This window comes from Pinus tabuliformis, chromosome 1_1, assembly GCF_031772625.1.
Source record: "Pinus tabuliformis cultivar Carrire ecotype Pingquan chromosome 1_1, CPIR1, whole genome shotgun sequence".
NCBI lineage: Eukaryota > Viridiplantae > Streptophyta > Pinopsida > Pinales > Pinaceae > Pinus > Pinus tabuliformis.
In genome coordinates this window covers 123,336,421-123,354,918 of record NC_142297.1, presented here as the reverse complement: position 1 = coordinate 123,354,918, position 18,498 = coordinate 123,336,421, and the positions used below count along the sequence as shown (strand labels likewise).

General features: G+C 37.6%; 1 protein-coding gene across 2 annotated transcripts in view; it reads right to left on the bottom strand.

The window, feature by feature from the left end:
- Window positions 1-18,498, bottom strand: part of EMB3144 (AAA-type ATPase family protein) — a 385,432-nt gene that overhangs the window by 187,632 nt on the left and 179,302 nt on the right. For both annotated transcript variants that reach the window (XM_089391628.1, XM_089391629.1), the window contains exon 4: window positions 12,894-13,152. In XM_089391628.1, the coding sequence (XP_089247754.1) occupies window positions 12,894-13,152 (259 nt within the window). The remainder of the gene's footprint in view (window positions 1-12,893; window positions 13,153-18,498) is intronic.

Here is an 18,498-nt window from a genome sequence, read left to right as displayed (position 1 = left end):
AAAATCTAAAAATGAAAACAAAAGAAAAACGTTGATTCAATGTTCACTTCTTTCACAAAAAACACTCTTTTCAATTTCCAGATTTGCACATAAAATTTAACAAGGAAAAACAGATTTTTACAAGTGAAAAAAAATACCTCCAAGCACAAACTGTCTCCTCAAAGTTGCTCCAAGAAACCAACTCCCCAATGGCAAATGTTGCTCCAAATGATTGCCCAAGAAGCTCCTCACCCCAACTACAATGCTTGCCCAAGACTCCTCACTGCTGCTCCAAAAACAAACTCAACAACTCCTCACAAACTCTCACTGAAATTCTCACTCAAATGCATGAGATGGCTGTGAGGAAATGAGAGGGGTTGGGTACGTTAAATAGGGTTTAGGGGAGGGGAATGGACCCCAAAGACAACATAGGCAAAAAAAAAATTGCAATTTGACAGGTTTACCTGCCGCTGTTTTTAACACGGACAGGTAGGCTCAAACTTGGCGGAGCCAACCTGGTTAATACCGAGCGGCCGAACCGAATCCTAGGTTGGGTCACAGTTTGAGGGTCTAGCTCGGACCAACTCAACCAAGTCGGTTCCGAGCCAGCCGTTTTTGTAAATAGAAAAATAAAAAGAGAGATAAATAACTATAACTACAAATAAAGATTGTATACCTCCAGATCTTAAAAATGATGTTGCTAGGGCTACTAGAAACCTTTTCATGTGAAACGAAAGTAGTTCCTCACTGAAACAGATGCTCCTAACACAATAGAGCAATCCTCTCGGCCTGAAAGTGGTCAGAAATAGTAGATCTAGGAAACGACAGTTGGATGCAGTTGTACTGGCTTCGGATTTGGATCACCAACAGATGCGGCCCTCGAATAGCTCAGATACCATGTAGGAATTTACAAGGTAAGTTCCTTATAGATAGAATATCAAAGGACACCGCTCACAAACAAATCACAGATTAGCACACCAATATTCTTGATGTGGTTGAAACCCTCAAAGAGGGAAACAGTCCACGGCCTGAGCCAACGCGGCCTTCGGGCAATTTATTAATCTAAAAGAAAGAAAATTTGCATAAGCTTCTCTCGCGAACGGTCACCTCACAAATGACCCTCCATGCTCTTTAAATAGAGATCATGGACCAATCGGGTGTTAAGCCACGAATCAAGTGTCGGTAATACCGAGGAGAGAATGAACCATCAGATCACATCATGTCTAGAACATATCGTGACCGCTGGATTGTAAGCTACAAAAAGTACATACTAAAGAAACACACTTTACCTAACTATACACTAGACCAAGTTATACTTAATTATTTCCTATGTGTCAGAATATCCAAACAATAATGACATGTGTTATTGTGATTTTATGTAATTGATGCAAAGAAGAAAAATAAAATTATTATTGTAATGTTTATCTCATGGGTTTCATGAGCAAGGAATTTTATTTTTAGTATGACTCCCATTATGAGTCCTTAGGATTGGTCATAAAGTCAAATTGAATCAATGTCATGTATGAAGGACCCCTCTTGTGTATGTTACATTTTGTATGAGTCATCAAATCAGTATGTAACCCCTCCAAGACCAAGCACAAAACAACACCTTCAAGTCGGCTACAAGATGGAGTAAATAACCTACTCAAAGGGACATGTCGCCTCAACTCTCTCATGTCGGCTAATTTACAGAGGCAAACTACTATTTATAGGCAGCTCGGGTTTTGTCTTTGAGACAGAATTTCGAACATCTTATCTTTTGCAATTTAGTTTAAGTCTGAACCAAAAAAGGGAGTGCGAAGTCAACTAGAAGGCAGCTTACTAACCAGAGGGAAAGGGAAGAGGAAGAACGAAGTATTTGGCACTGGTTTTTGGGCTATTTATTCACACATGTTACTGAAAAACTAGGGTTTCTGCAATGGTATTATAACAGTCAAAAGGAAGGTTATCTAAAGGTCTCCAAGTCAGCTTTATAGCTAGCCAAATTCATCTAGAAAAGCCTCTAAATAGAGCAAAGAAGGGAAGCACCTCCAAACGTGTTACACGTGTGAAATTGCAGCAATACAAACTGCAAATCTATGGAAAAGAGGCTGAAGTTTCAGAAGTGCAATGAAGGAAGAAGTTTGACTTAAGTTGACTTGTGTAAGAAGGAGAAGTAGCAAAGAAGGACATTTCTGACTTAATCGTGGAGTGGTCATTCTATCAAGGGTCTATATCTTGGTCTTGTTATTCATCAATTGAAGGTTTCTATAAGAAGAAGAATTTGTTTGTGTTTTCCTCTCAAGTAGGAGAGATTTTGGCCCTGGTTGATAGCCTATATTATGTGTCTCTTGTCTCTTTATGGTTTATGCATTGGTAATTAATTGATGAAGAAGAACAATAACAACCTAATGACCACTACGTGTCAAAGACCCATAGCAGTACACCCCCTTTTTTGCAAAAGGGATAGCGCTTGATCGATATGTCTGTGTCGTCCAGCTTCATCATCACCCTGATCATCATGTTATAATGTAAACCCATTCTGCATGTATATGATGTAAATAATCTCAGCAAATTCGTGTCATGTATGTAATTACCTAGGTAAACCTACTTTTCTGGTGACGATCTACATTCGGGAAGGTTTTTGTCTCATCGACCCATTCTCGAATGGTCGGCAGAGTTTTTCCTTCAGTCTTACCCCAAAGCCGGAATGGATTTTGTCACTAGGATCTTAGGCGAGCCTTAGTGTTCTAGATCGAGTCTATGTAAAAGTGATTTGCGAATAATCCTAACTATTTGGTCAGGTTATTTTATTACAAATTGCTTGGTCTGTTAGATTATATTTGTGTCGCCAAATGGGTAGTTTGTGAAGGTCTATTACAAATGGGTTTTCCCCCTTGTGATGTAAAAAAATATGAAAATCATGATGTAAAATGTCTTGAAGGTTGGAAAAATAATTTATTCTTTCATAGGTTAACTAAATAAATTTTCTGGCCAAAAATTAATTAAATCCTAAGCCAGAAATTTAAATAATTATAGGTCCTAGGTAAATTTAAATTCTCCAAAGGCAAAATTCGTCAGTCCTTAAAAATTGAATTTTGAAAGGTCCTGGGACTAAGGTAAATTAATTATTTTTCTAGATTTTAAGCCTTTGGTCCCTCGTGGTTAAGTCAAAGTCAAATTTTTTGGGAAATTAACTCAAAAATAATTTTTTTGAGTTAATTGAAATGCATTCAATTGAAAAATTCAAATTTCCTCAAGAATTTAATTTTTAAACGGATGAGATTAAAAAAAATTTAATCCTCATCAACGGTCGAGATTGCTTTGACGAGAATCACTCGAACTAGCCGTTGGAGGATTTATCTTTAAATAGGAAGTCATTTGCCAGTCGAATGATCCGACCTTTGAGTCGTGTGCTTAGCAAGAAGCTCTTGTATAATCTTCTTTTATGGATAATAAAGAAAGACTTTGGGGCTAAGTTTTGATGGTGTTACTCTTCATGGAAATACTGTAAGACGTGTCATTTTTATGCATAATTTTTTTAGCCATTGATGATAGCTTCTAAAGAATGATTTGAGTGTAGGTATCTTGATCAGTCGTTGGAGTTTAAGTGATAATTTAAATTTTGAATGTAATAGCAGGTATCTCTATTTATCTAAATTTTATTATCATTTTCTCGCTCTATTTTAATGGTTGGATTGAGTTTTGCAGGAAAATCTTGATGTTTAGATCCTCGGGCGTTAGGAGAAGTTTTCAGTTGGACCAGTCAACTCTCAATCCGTGTTTTCTGAGGAGCCCAATAAAATTAATCCCAGGCTTATCATAAGATTGTTTTTGGTGTGAACAAAGGGTTTCAATTTAGCACCTCCTTAAAATTTAAAAAAAAAATCATTTTTATGTGGGAAATTGATAGATCTGGCTGTTGAGAGCCTTCGATTATTAGATCTGGGAGCAGAGTTGGACTCATACTCCTCAGATCTGATAGATCTACCATTTTTGTATATAGGTCTCTATATTATTTTTGGTTTCCTGACTTGGGTTTTTCTGGGTTTTAGTTTTTTTATCAATGTATATATATCGTTTGGGTGTTTCTTGTTGTCGTGCAGCTACAGATCTGAGGAAGAAATCTGTGTAGAGTCCAGATCTAGGCCCTAGAGGGTAAGATCTGGATCTCTGGGATTCATCAACATCATTTTGTAGGAATATTATTCAAATTAATTTTGCAGTCCAAGGGTTTAAAGAGTTTTAAATCTAGAATATTTTATAAGGGTTCCAAAATTCTTAGATCTGGAAATTTTCATGAGGGTTTCATGGTTAGATCTGAAGCAAGTGGATTCAACATTTTAATTGAGATTTCCGGAAATATTTCAAAGAGTTTCTGGGCTATCATTTTTGTTGACTGGTTTCTTCGATTTGCTGCCTGGTTTTTTGGGTTCCTGCAAAATTTCGATTTTTTTTTTTGGGTTTCTGGAAAATTTTGGATTTCTTTGCAACATTCTCCCTTCTCATCGTTCCTCCTTCATTGCTACCTACGGATCTGCAAACCCCTCACGCTGCCTGTCTGTATCTTTTCCATCAGTTGCCCTCATCCTGCAAACCTGCAACTCCCTTTTCATCCCAAACCTCACTGCCATCTCCCGCAGCCCTCAAAAGTTGTCCAATCATTGCCGCCATATATGTGTTGCCTACCTGCATCTCTCTCTGCTACATCCTTCTCGCTGCTCACTACGCCTCTCCCTCAAAACCCTTACTACTCCTCTGCCTACCTTGCCTCATTGCCTTATCTCTGCAACTCCCTCAACCTGCATCCAAACCCTTGTCAGCTGCCTCTCTTTGCTCCATCGTAGCCTTACCTGTTCATCTCTTAACCCCTCCGTTGCTGCCTCATCATGCTCCTCGTTGCTATCACACTAGCTCCCTTTTCCCTCTACCAGCTCACTCTTCCATCACTACGGCTCTGTCCAAACCTTTCCTGTCGACCCGTGCGATTCCACTTCCTCCATCTTTACGCCGCCGCAAACCTGCACATAGCAAACATTCCATTCATTTGACCTTTCTTTATTTTCATTCGACTTTTATTTGTCTTGTATATGGTTAGAGTTCACTTATGTATTTTTTCATTTTCATTTGAGATACGATTTTGTAATGATTTTGATTTGTTTTTTTTATTTTTTGATTTCATTTATTTTTGTTTTTATTTTTTATTCTTTGATTTTTATTTTTTTATTTTTCTTTATTTCCCTTTTCTTTTTTTATTTTATTCGATTTGATTTTTGTTTTACATTTTTTTTATTTTTATTTTTATTTTTATTTACATTTTAAAAACATTAAAAAACATAAAAGTTTCTAAAATTTAAAAAATAAAAATCTAAAATCTAAAACATTTAAAAAATCTAAAAAATAAAAATCTAGTGACTAAGGACTTAAGGTAAAAGAGGGTTTGTGCTAATACATTAAAAAATTTAATGTCGCCCATGACCCATTAAAATTTCGATTTATTAACCCTTTTAATTTACTTTTGTCACATTAAAAACTTAATCTCTTCATTTACCACATTAAATAAATTTCCTAAGGAATAATTAAATTGTTCATCTAAAGTTCCTTGGTGTCCTTTTGTGCTAGTATTTTTCTATTGTCAAGTCCGACTAATGTTTTAAAAATTATATTGGCTATAGGAGAAAATTAATTCTAGATCTGGGTCATTAATGAAAATCATTTTAAATCTGGAATCTCTTGCATGATAGAGTTTTGGGCGTTTACATTTAATCGTTCATGATTGTCACTATTCGTCACATTTGTAAATTGCTTTGGATAACTTGTATTTTACTTAATCTATGATTAATCGAATATAATGGCACTAGTCTATAATCATTTCTATCATGTGGATGTGTTTTGTGTTTAATCTAGTCATCTCAGTTGACCAAGATTTGTCCTAAATTCATCAGGTTTTCCATCTTCAATTCTCCTAGAGCTCGTGTTCCACAGGCTATTCCCATTCATTCACCTTAGGGACTACCCCCCTTGACTTGTCTAGCAGAGAGTCTAAACGGAGTAAGTAAGGATTAGAGTGACAACCCTTACTCTAAGCGTTGTCGCGGTGCTTAGACACTTTGTGTGACAACACAACCAAAGTAAAAGAAGATCCTAATCTAAAGAAGTAAAAAGAACTCACAAGCAGTAACTAATACAAGAGAAATCGCTTAATTGTTATGCCCTATATTTCTCAACATGTCTTACTATGGATACTTCCATTATTTCAGTTCTTCTGAATTATTTCGTTACATATACGAACCTTGTTCATTACATTGACCGTCAACAAAGACAATTCTATATCCTTTTTTTCAAGAGATGAAATAGATAACAAATTCTTCTTCAAACCAGGAACATATAAAATATTGTTAATAAAGACATTACCTCGTAATTCCAATTAGAAGGATGAAGAACCAATGCCTTTGACTTCATACTTGCCATTGTCTCCAAGCTCCACCTTTTGAGATATCTTCTTTTCAACAAATTCAGAGAGATTATCACAACTTCCAGTCATGTGCCTAGTGGCACCACTGTTCACCAACCAAATTTCTTCATGGCCTGCAATAGATCATGTGAGAGTAGAATAAAAGGAATAATTACCATCATCAGCATCTTTATTCCTAGGCCTTCTCTTGTATGAAGGTTCAATAAGATCAGTTAGTGAAACATGTTGGTTCACTTTCCTTTTTCGATCATTATACTTTTGAGGACACCTATTTTGATAGTGACCATATGCTTGGCAACAAAAACATTGAACAATTGACATGTCCCTTCTTTCTTGAGAGGGAGGAGGAGTTCTTCTTTGTGGAGCAGGTCCTCTTCCTCGACCAAGTCTTGGTGCAAGTCTTCTTCCTATACTTCTTTAAAATCTTCCAAAATTTCTTCTTCCTTTGTTATTCTTTGAGTGGGCTACAAAAGCTTTAGAATCTTCACCTGGATTCAGAATCTTGCCTTTAGACATGAGCCTAGATTCTTCTTCAGTGCAAGAAGCCCATAGTTTTCAAAGGTAGGTGCATTTTCTCTGCCACTGATACGTCATGTGTTGGAAAATGCAATATGGCAGCGTATTAATTCCAATTTTCCTTAACTTTAATACTTGCTTGTGAACTGTATTCTTCTTCTTGTGTTTCTTTATTAGTTCTTCTTCATCAAACAAATATCAAGGGCAAATAAAAAAGACAATGGACACAAAAATTAGGCTCCAACCTAGGGCAAAACGCCTCCAAGGGGGGAACCCAAAAACTCTTCTCTTCTTATAGAATCTACTTCAAATGAGACAACAAAGACCCAATCCCTAAACCAAGTCCTCCTCCAAGTGCCAAGTCAGCCCTTCCAAGGTCACAGCGCAATCATTCATCAACAAACTTCCAACTGCAACTTTGACCACTGCTTCAACCCCGTAACTTTGTTCTGCAACTTTAACTTGTAACTTCAGCTCTGTAGTTGTTACAGAAACACTAATTCTACTTCTTCAAGAGATCCTTCTTAGATCAAGACAACTCCTCCCAAGGTCAACGAAATCAAGACAGAATATTTCTCCTTCCAGCAACTTAATACTGCAACTCAAACTTGTAGTTTTGGCTTTCTTTGTAGCTATAGTAACCCTAGAACTTCGCATGTGTGAGAGACATAGAGCCCAAAAACAAGATTTATTTGCCTTCTTTTGCCTTCTAGACCTTCACTCCACCTTCCTTGCCTCTTCTAGTTGTAGATCGAACCTTTTCAAGAGAGATCAAACTTGTTGGTGAGTGAGTGCCAAATGAGGTCGAACTACTCCTTTATATAGCCTTTCCAAAGGGTCAAATTCCCTCCTTTAGGTCGACTTGAAGCTTACAAGGCTAACATGTACTTTGAAGATTCTAGGACTTTCTAGACTCAAAAATAATTCTTTTTCCAATTACATTTTGCCCGAAAGGGTCTTATAAACATGATGTTGACTCCTTTGACTCATGACAATAAACCCTAAGACCTAACAAACCCTAGAAGCATGAAGAACATGCTTTTACCTAGAAAACCATCAAAAATAAGCATGAAACCCATGCTTTAAAATAATAACTTTTTATTTTCTTATTTTGTTTGTTACATAGGATACATATTGAAATGAGTACAACAACAATTATGAAGACCGAAACTAGTTACATTTTCAACACTCCCTCTTAACTAGGGAGGTATTCATAATTGTACAACTAATACAACGTCATTCTCAAATTGAAGAGTTCTAAGAAGAGTCGGATTGATAAGCCAACTGTAAGCATCATCAATATAACCAACACTATCTCTGAGGCCTAACTAGACAAGCTCTAATTCATTCAAGAGCATTACGCTGTGAAGCTTTATGTGTGATACTGCACTACCTCTACAAGGCACATACCCCATACGGGTGTTCACAAGGTATGTACTTTTAGGACTATTCTTATCTTGGATCTCCAATCCTTGAGCCCTCAAAGGATATCAGTCCTCTTTGACCATTCTTCTCTTAGATACCTATCATATCCTCAAAGAGTGTCGATACCTTTCCATTCTTGCATTTTATATCCTCAAGGAAACCACAAATGCTTGTCCAATCCTCCACCATTCTCTCTTCATTACTTGAAGACGAAACTACACATGTGATGTCCAACATCACTCCCTCTCAACCAGAGAGGATAACCCTATTCCCTCTTACCTAGGGAATAGATACTCCCCCTATTTTAAGGAGAATCCTTTGCTTCTTCTCAAAACCAGAGAAGATTCCAGACTTCCTTTCTATTTGGGAAGTCAAAACCACAGGCCTTATAGCTTGTCTTCATAAGAGTATCAGCTACAAGTCCTCCATGGTTGCCTAGTTCCCTCTTTTCTTCGCACCTCATTGTGTCGAGCTTGCTTCCTTTCGAGGAAAAATGGATCCATCTTCACTCCTAAATCTTGTGACAAGATCCATGTTATTTTTCTTGCTCATCACTTTCATCTTTGACATCATATTGCATTGAGCCTTCCCAAACTTCAAGTTGCTCACAGCTTCCTCATCAAAGTGATCCCCTTTGATCTTCAGGTTATCTTCTAGTACTGCTACCTTTCAATCCCAAGATGGACACATCTTGATTTCATAGTTTCCAGCAATGTTTTAAAACTCCGACTCGGTCGAGGGTCAACTCCGACTCGGTATCGACTCAACTGGCTCGATTTCAATGACTCGACCATTGTAAAAATACATTAAATATTTATTTTTTTTATAAAAACACATAATTTTAAAGATTTTCATTCATGTTTCCAAACACACAGCATTAGAATATAGATAGAAAACAACATATGATCAAAGTAGGTTCATGAATATATCCATTATATTAAAATGGCACCCAGTGCATTGTCCAATACATACACGATGATGATATAGAGATCAAAGCAAAAACACATAACCAAGGAGGCTAGAAATGGCCTCTACAACAAAAGTTTGTGACCAGTACTACTGGCTACTGCTAGAGTTGCCAACATCATCTGGCTCAGTGTTACTTGGGAGCAGGAGTGAAAGCAGGGAGCGGGAGCGACATTTTCAAAAGCTCCCAGTTTGGGAGCGAATCCCGAAGGAGTTCGACAAATAATGTCACTAACATCAAGGTACATAGAGGGATTGGTGTTCTTGATTAAATACGAGTTCCATACCCTCATACATGACAAAATTCAATGGAAACATTACAATCCCCCAATCCTGAAATCCTGAAAAACCGATTAGTCTGTTGGATTTTGAATGAAATCTAAAATTCTACTTTCTCCATATGAAATCCAATGAGGTCGTAACCACTCTCAAACATCCTGAGTCATTTCATGGTAATGTTAAAAATTTAAGTAAAAGGATGAAAATGAAGATTAAGGAGAATGTCGCTTTTATTTTAACATTACCATGAATAGCATAGCCTTAGTAGGAATATGATCAAATACTAGGGTTTGGGAGAGGGGAATGGACCCCAAAGACCAGCAAACTAATTTAGAAACCCCTTTGGAGTCCCCCACACTTAAAAAAAAATTAAAAAAATCAAAAAAAGGCATGTTTTTATGGTTCACTGGCCACTGTCAGTTACCCGGCCGAGTAGTTACTGATCCGGCCAAGTTGGCCGAGTTATGACTGACTCGGCCAAGTCATGCTATGACTCGGCCGGGTCATTCATAACTCGGCCGACCAAACCGAATTTTCTACCAGGTTGAAAAAAAATTTCCGGCTCGGACCAACTCGGCCGAGTCGATTCCGACCTGGCCAGATCTTAAAACAATGGTTTCCAGGCACTAGATATTGAGTTTTCCTCAACATTCTTCATACATTTTACATTCATAAAGTTGAAATTGCCACAATTGTCCTCATGTATTCCTGCAACATTCTTCCAGGTAGCAAAAATAATATGTTAACCAGATAACCAACAATAATAAAAATAGACCTACCTCATCCATATGACCTTCCTTTCCAATCAACATCCTCATGGTCCATCTCCATATGAATCTTCCTTCATGCATTAGAGTGCCCAAGGACCGAACTTGATTACCAAGTTACACTTTTTCCTTCCAGAGATTTCACTGCATGTTCATCATTATTTTACATATTCTAAAGAAAGTCAAATTCTTCCTTTTAAACATCAGACAACCAAACTAGCATGTTACAAGATTCTATCCATATGAATCTTATTCAAGAGTCACTTCCAATGAGTATCCTTATGCATCTTATTACATCATCTAGCTATATGTCTCATAATGAGCCTGCATCCTAACCCATTGCATTCCTTCATCCCTTTAACAATGTTGTTCCCACAATACATGGAATATATACTAACCTTGTCCCAATGCTTCTCCCAAGAACCTCCAGAATGATGGTTGTTATAGGATCATTATGATCCACCTAAGCAAGATGACTACCTCTAACATAGATAATGCCAAGATGAACAATATGAAAAATGGTCTATCTATATTTTCTTAAAGACTAGATGATTTCTACAAAGCAACATAACCAAGTAGACTCTTACTATCACATGCTTCTATTTATGATGCTATTACAAAATCAAGATTCTTCTAAAGTAAACAACAATGCATGCTATCCTAAAGGAAAGATTAATCTTCAAAAATAACCTAACAAACAGTGAGCCTTCTTCAATAGTAAAGATCTTTCACATATCCTTTCTTTGGCTTCTTCTCAGGTTCTCATGTTTCCTCAACTATGTGGGCCTCACTTCTTTCCGTTCTCTTGTTGTTATGTTGGCTTGGACAATCCCTATTAAAGTGTCAATAGTCATTGCACTTAAAGCATTGAACCTTGGACATATCTTTCTTCTTGGACTTCTCAAACTTTCCCTTCTTCAGCTTCTTGACTCGAGCTAGAAAGGCTTGAAACTGTTCATCTGATCTAATGTCATCTTTTACCTTGATCCTAGATTCTTCCAAAATGCATTGCACCCACAACTCATCAAAAGGAGTTGAATCTTTCTTAAAGTAGATGCTTGTTGCAAAACCACTCCATTTTGATGGCAATGCATTTAGCCACTCACCCCACACTTCTACTTCAGAAATGGACACTTCTACTTCAGAAATGGTTCACAGATATTCATCCTTGGACTCCATAGTCTTGGCCGTTTTCTAAACTATCTTATTGCCTGCCTATCTCACATATAAAATTCTTCTCTGTAGGTTAATCACTATCTTCCTGCAACCACTCACCCCCACACTTCTACTTCTAAAACTGTTCACAGGTGTTCCTCTAAGTTGCACGAAGCGTCGAAATGTTTCGAAGTTTCTGAAACAGGTATGTTTAGAAATGTCACCTCCTAGAAATGGAAATGTCGGTCGTAACATCATATTTGTGTGTGTGTGTGTGTGTGTGTATAGAGAGAGAGAGAGAGAGAGAGAGAGAGAGAGATAAGTGAATAACACATTATCTTGCAAGAAAAAAGGAAATAAGACCCATAGATGACAATTTAGAAGGAAAACCAAGTTTATATTAACTCTCATAGAGAATTACATGATGGTCATGTCTTGGTCAAGTTTCGGCCGAGTTTCAGAGTTTCAGGTATGGTTACGACCTGAAACGCCCAGTTCCTAGAAGTTTCATGCAACATAGGTATTCCTCCTTGGACTCCATAGTCTTGGCAGTTTTCTGGAGGACATGTCATCGTGCAACAATGTCACTGGGATGCTTTCATGTCCTTGAGCATTATCTATCTTATTTTCTAGGGTTATCCTTCTTGGTTCCCTCCCTCTCTATTTTAGTGTACACTCTTTTTTTGTTTCTTTCCTTAACCTAAGATTTTAGAACTGCTTAGGAAATGGTCCAGGCACTCCTTACTGCTGTTGCCAAATGTTTGTTCTACCTAGTCCCATTAACCTATTTTGGTCAACCATGAACATTAATATAATTTCATTTCATTTTTCCACTGGCCCTATCCAGTTAACTACTTCCCTCATTGATTCTAACTTGTACTGCTCAGTAGAGTGTCTTAGATTTCAGACATTGCACTTCAGCAATTTGTTGGACTTCTACATAGCAGCTGCATGATATCTTATTAATGCACTAGGATAGATTTATCTAACATTGATATGTGTGCCAAAGTCCTGCTGCCTACATTATTTTACTGTTGCTTATAACATATAGGGCAGTAAAATGCCTGCTGGGTTGGATAATATATTATCTTCTCTTGTAAGTAAAACAAAATCCCTGCACATGGCAATTTAAATCCAGCCCATTCAAACAGTTCTCTTCAGACTCTCAATAAAATATATAATGAGAAAGTGAAATACAATTTATGAGAAGGTTATATCCAGAAAGAATCCCACCATCTTTCCACAATTGTGAGTATGTTCCCCTGCTAATGCAATAAACAAACCTAGTGGACCTCAAAGAATTAAATAGGAAAGCAAATTCAATTCTCTAAAACAAACTGTACTGTTCTGACCTCAACAAACTCAGAGCCACTGGCAGAGAAAAATGGAATGCCTGCTTCTCCAGCAATGGCCTTTGCTAAGAGTGTTTTACCAGTGCCAGGTGGTCCAAACAGAAGCACTCCTTTTGGACAGTAGACACTAGCACCCTCATATTCTTGGCTGTCCTTCAAAAGCTTCACAATTTCCTGTAATTCACGCTTAACATACTCCTGTCCAGCAAAATCATCAAATGTCACACCTGTCCTTTCCTCTGCGGAGACGAATTTTGCCCTGCAGAGAAACCAAACATAAGTTCATTATGAGAAAAAAGAAATAATGACCCTCTTAATCAAACTCCTGCATTAAAGATCCCACCTAATCAGACTTCCATATCAAAATACATTGGTATATTTCGCCTCTGGATAAATTTGAAGTCTTGACACTTAAAAAAACTGAAATATAAATGATTTAGCTGGAGGTGTTTGTGCATATTGTACAGAAGTATTTTGGGGGTCCATAGCCAATTTACAAAAAGTTGACCTGAATTAGATGTAAAGCTACTTAACAAAATTTGGAAAAGTTTGGTTCAAGTGATAACACTCAGAAGAGTGTTATGTAAAAAAATTAGTTAATTTTAGGTTATTTTTTAATTCTAGGTTTAATTAGATGAAAGGGCACGATCATAAGATCATGCCCTTTCCCAAAGGGTGTCCATGGCGGTATTTAAGCCAGGAGCCCCATTGTAATCAGACATCATCTGTAATTTATCTAATTATTAATAAATATTTGCATATCTATTTCTGCGTTCATAAGTTCTCTGCTTCATCTGGTATCGGAGCGAGTAAAATAGTTGCCGTCCTGTGTTACGCTGCCTCAGTTGCTGTGTACAACATCAAGCGTCTGCATACCCGCTGCTGTCATAGGTCCGCTGCCCCACCACCGCCATCATTCATGTTCCGTCAAAGCCTTCCACATCCATCTTAATCCAACTGTTCTGTGTGTGCTGCCCCACTACCACCGCTACCAAATCCCTCACGCTATTGCCATCGGTCCACTCTGCTGACCACCGTCTGCTGTCCAACTGCTGTGCAATCGCCAGAAAACCTACCACTGCTGTCGTCGAAAATATCTGCGGTGATATCCGTTTGATGTTCATTTTCTTTTGAACGGTCAACGGAGGTGACCCCATCTGCAAACGTGACGTTCAGCGGAACTATCCAATATATACACAACGTATAACAGTTATTTGTATATATATAACGTGAAACATTTATTAAAACGTTAATTTATATATATTATATATAACATATATATATATATATATATATATATATATAATTATATTTTATATATAAACATTTATATAACATTAATTTATATATATTATATAATATATATATATAATTATATAATTATATTTTATGTTATATATAATACAGTTATAAGTTTTATATATATATTAAAATTAATTTAATTAATTAAAAAGTATATATATATATATATATATATATATATATATGTTAATTTAATTAATTAAATTTATTTTAATTAATTAAAATTTATATGTATAAAATTTATTTTAGCTAATAAAAAAAAAAAAGAGGAAAAATATTTTCGCTGGCAAATAAATACACGCCTCCGCAAACCCGCTCAATGTCGACAATGACAATGGCGGATTTCCAAAAAAGGTTGTTGGATGCAGAGCAAAAGATAAATAACAACCACGACGAGGTCAGTAAAAGATTAAATGAAGTCGAGAGCAAGCTTGGGGAGCAAGCGGACAAAATCAAAAATCTTGAAGATACGACAAATCGAATAGAGATAAAAATGGAAAGTCAACATGTCCAAACAGGAGTAAACTTCAAAGAGGTCTTAACAATGCTAAAAGTTCTGTGTAAAAGGTCGAATTGTACGCCCGAACAACTGCTAAAAGAAGGTGAAGAGAATCAAGAACACCTTTCGTCAGATTCAACTAAGTCCACAGACTCTCATGACAAAGTTGAATCCCCAAAAAAATCAGTGACACCCCACCAAGAAGCGAGAAACCCAGCCTTTACAAACAAGCAACTCTGGGATAACCTTACCAATCAACACCCTTTTTTCGCTCAACCAGTAGCAACATACCAGCGACGGGCAAAGGTCGAGATGCCTAAATTCGATGGGAACGAAAAAAACAATGTTGCATGGATAAATAAAGCAGAAGAATACTTTGAGATATATGACATCACTGACGATGACGAAAAGCTCAGACATGCATCCATGAAAATGGAGGGAGAAGCATATAACTGGTATATGTGGTGGAAAAAGACCACACACGTCATTAGCTGGAGGAGATTTAAAGATGCATTCTTCAAAAGATTCCAAGGTGTAAAGGAAGAAGAGTTCTTTTCAAAACTCATCAAATTACGACAAAAAGGAAGTGTGGACGAATACACTCAAGAATGGGAGACCCTAGTAACACGAGTACCTGGGTTATCAGAATCTCATCTAATTCAGTCATACATCTCGGGACTCAAAACCCATTTACAAACAGAACTTGAGATGCATGATATTACATCTATAGAAGAAGCAAGACGATAAGCAAAAACAGCCGAAAAGAAATCTGAACCAATATTTTGGTCAATAGTGGAAAAAGCTTATGCAAGACGAAGGATACCCCAGTATGTGGACTCAAATAATACAAGATATGTTCCACCACATCGTCGTGAAGATGAAAAATCTAATGTGGAAATGCAAAGGATAAAAGAGGGTAAATGTAAACGCTGTGGTGAGAAGTGGGACCCCAAACATAGATGTGCTAAAGGAAAAGAACCAAAGAACCTATATAATTGTGAAGCAACCAATGATTCAAACAGTGAAGATTATGACATAGAAGACACAGAAGACGCTCCAGAATTTTCACCGGAACTAGATGATGGAAGTATTCCACAAGTATCATTATCAGCTATGACAGGTATATCACAACCTCAGACTTTAAAGTTAAAAGGACACATAAAGAATAACAACGTAGTGGTTCTCGTCGACTCTGGAAGCACACACAATTTTCTAGATGCAACCGTGGCAAAGAGACTCAATATATTTTCATTTCCCTTACCAAACATGAAAGTGATGATAGCTAACGGTAAGAAGATTGAAAAGGTGGGAAAATGCCATAAGGTTAAATTGCAGATTCAAGACTTCAGTTTAGAGTCTTCGTTTTTCACAGTACCGTTAGGAGGAGTAGATGTAGTCTTAGGTATCCAATGGCTACGAACTTTAGGTACTTATGCCGCCAACCATCAAGTACAATTTATAAAATTCAAATGGGAAGGTCAGAAGTACAAACTACATGGATTCCAAGCACCAGAAAATCATGCTGTATCATCATCTCAGATGATCAAGATGAGTCGAAGAAGAGCACTTGCTTATGCAATACAATGTCACCAATTAGAAATGTTATCTGCAAATATGACCAGAGAAGAATCACCAGAGATTCAAGACCTACCTATGAAGATGCCGCCTAGTAGGGAAATTGAGCGTAGAACAGAAGTTAAAGCAGGGTCAGACCTTGTCAACATCAAGCCATACCGATATCCACATCTCCAAAAAACGGAAATTGAGAGATTAATCCAAAACCTTTTACAGTGTGTGACATTGATTATCTTGGAATATCTGCTCAGGTGGAAGGAATTCCCAAAGAAGACGTTTCTTGGGAGAATGAAGCATTTTGTCAACAACATCCGTCGTTGCGCATGCTTTGAGGACAAAGCATTCTTTCGAGAGGAAGGCAATGTTATGTAAAAAAATTAGTTAATTTTAGGTTATTTTTTAATTCTAGGTTTAATTAGATGAAAGGGCACGATCATAAGATCATGCCCTTTCCCAAAGGGTGTCCATGGCGGTATTTAAGCCAGGAGCCCCATTGTAATCAGACATCATCTATAATTTATCTAATTATTAATAAATATTTGCATATCTATTTCTGCGTTCATAAGTTCTCTGCTTCAAAGAGTTACAAAGTTTTTACATGAATCCAAATATTAAAAGGTTTACTTCAAGTGATGACACTCGGAAGAGCTATTGTTGGGAGCACAAAATAAGGAGAAAAGCCTTTGTGTTTGATGGAGATAACAGAACTATGACCATTCAAGTAATAAATAGATTAGTTGCAACCAAATGGGGTCACAGCCATGTCAATAATGTTAGAATCAAAGCTGCATGGATTTCAGATTGATCTGGATCCACTGCAATCTTTTGAACAGTAAAAATACAGATACAAGAAATCTTGCAGAAAGTAGAACTTGAGCACTTGGTCTTCACTTTGCCTCCCTTTTATTGTGTATTGAATAATTCAATTTGTGCTCGCAGCTCCCTTGCTTTACGTAATTGATTCAGTCTTAAGCGGTTTTGTCGATGACTTTCCTTGATTTAATGAAGTTGTTGCAAAACATGAGAGGTTATTCCAAACCCTGACATTTCGCAGGGCAAAGTCTGGTATGTTATGATGCTAACTTTGTATCCTGGGTTGGGGGCTGCTACTCGTGATATGCCTCGCGTCCAGAGGGGAAAGGAAACACTAGTTAAATTAGCAGTCTCTGTGACAAGCAATATTGGCTTTCTCGACTATGTAATGTCGATTTCTACCTTTTTTGGAAACATTCTTTCTCGCAAAGGCATGTTTACTGGTTTCCGGTTTTTTCTCATGATGTTTCCTCTGCATGTTGATAATTGGTTTCCCCGTTTTAAGTTTGAGCTGTTTGGACAAGCCTTGTGGAGAGTAAGGGTTCTAGTTAATGATCAGGGCCAAGCCTATGGACTCTAGGCTCAGGCATCAGGGGTGCATTAGGGATGCCATTTTCATTCTGGTGGTACCTCACACTCTCGGACGGTTACTGTTTGTTTATGCTTGTTGGCTCGGGTGGTGGAATTTGGAAGGGACACAGTGTCGTCCGGCGTTTCATTTGTTTTTCTGGTCATACATTAAGTTAATGCTCGTCTTGCGGGTGGTTCTCTCTAAAGATCATATTCCAGGTCGCCTACGTTATCTCCACTTCCGGCCTCTGTACAATGGGCTGGTTTATGAGCATAGAAAGGTGGGAGAAGGTCGAAGAATAGGGGACCCGACCTTCGCAAATATGGTGAAGTCTCAGCCTCATGGTGGAGCCTCGGTCCCAAGCGGACAAGGCCGCAGACACCAGGATAGCAAAGGAAAATAAGTTGGTTCGTCTTCCAGTCAGACTACGCGATAGAGGGGTCGGAAAACGAACTCTGAGATTCTTCAAGCCACGGTTCAGATATATTGCGAAGGGACCCCGGCACAGGTGAAACAATTAATAGCAACTTGGGAGGCAGAATTGAATTTGAAAGATGAGCTTCAACTGTCAACAGAAAATTGGGGGGATCTAATCACTAATCCTGGGTACACCCGCGGTCATCTCATCCTGTATAGATAGTCCGTCCATCTCTACTAGCTAATGAAATGCATAATGGCCAAAGCAATGGCTGCGACCACCAACACAGTCGCGTAAAGTGAGCTTGATCTGAGCCTCCAAGACTTTCAAAAAGAGCTCCAGCTCATTCAACTTCAGTTGCAGAATCAGAACACTCGCCTGGGCCGCATTGAGCGGCATATCCCATTAATGTCACAATCTAAATTGC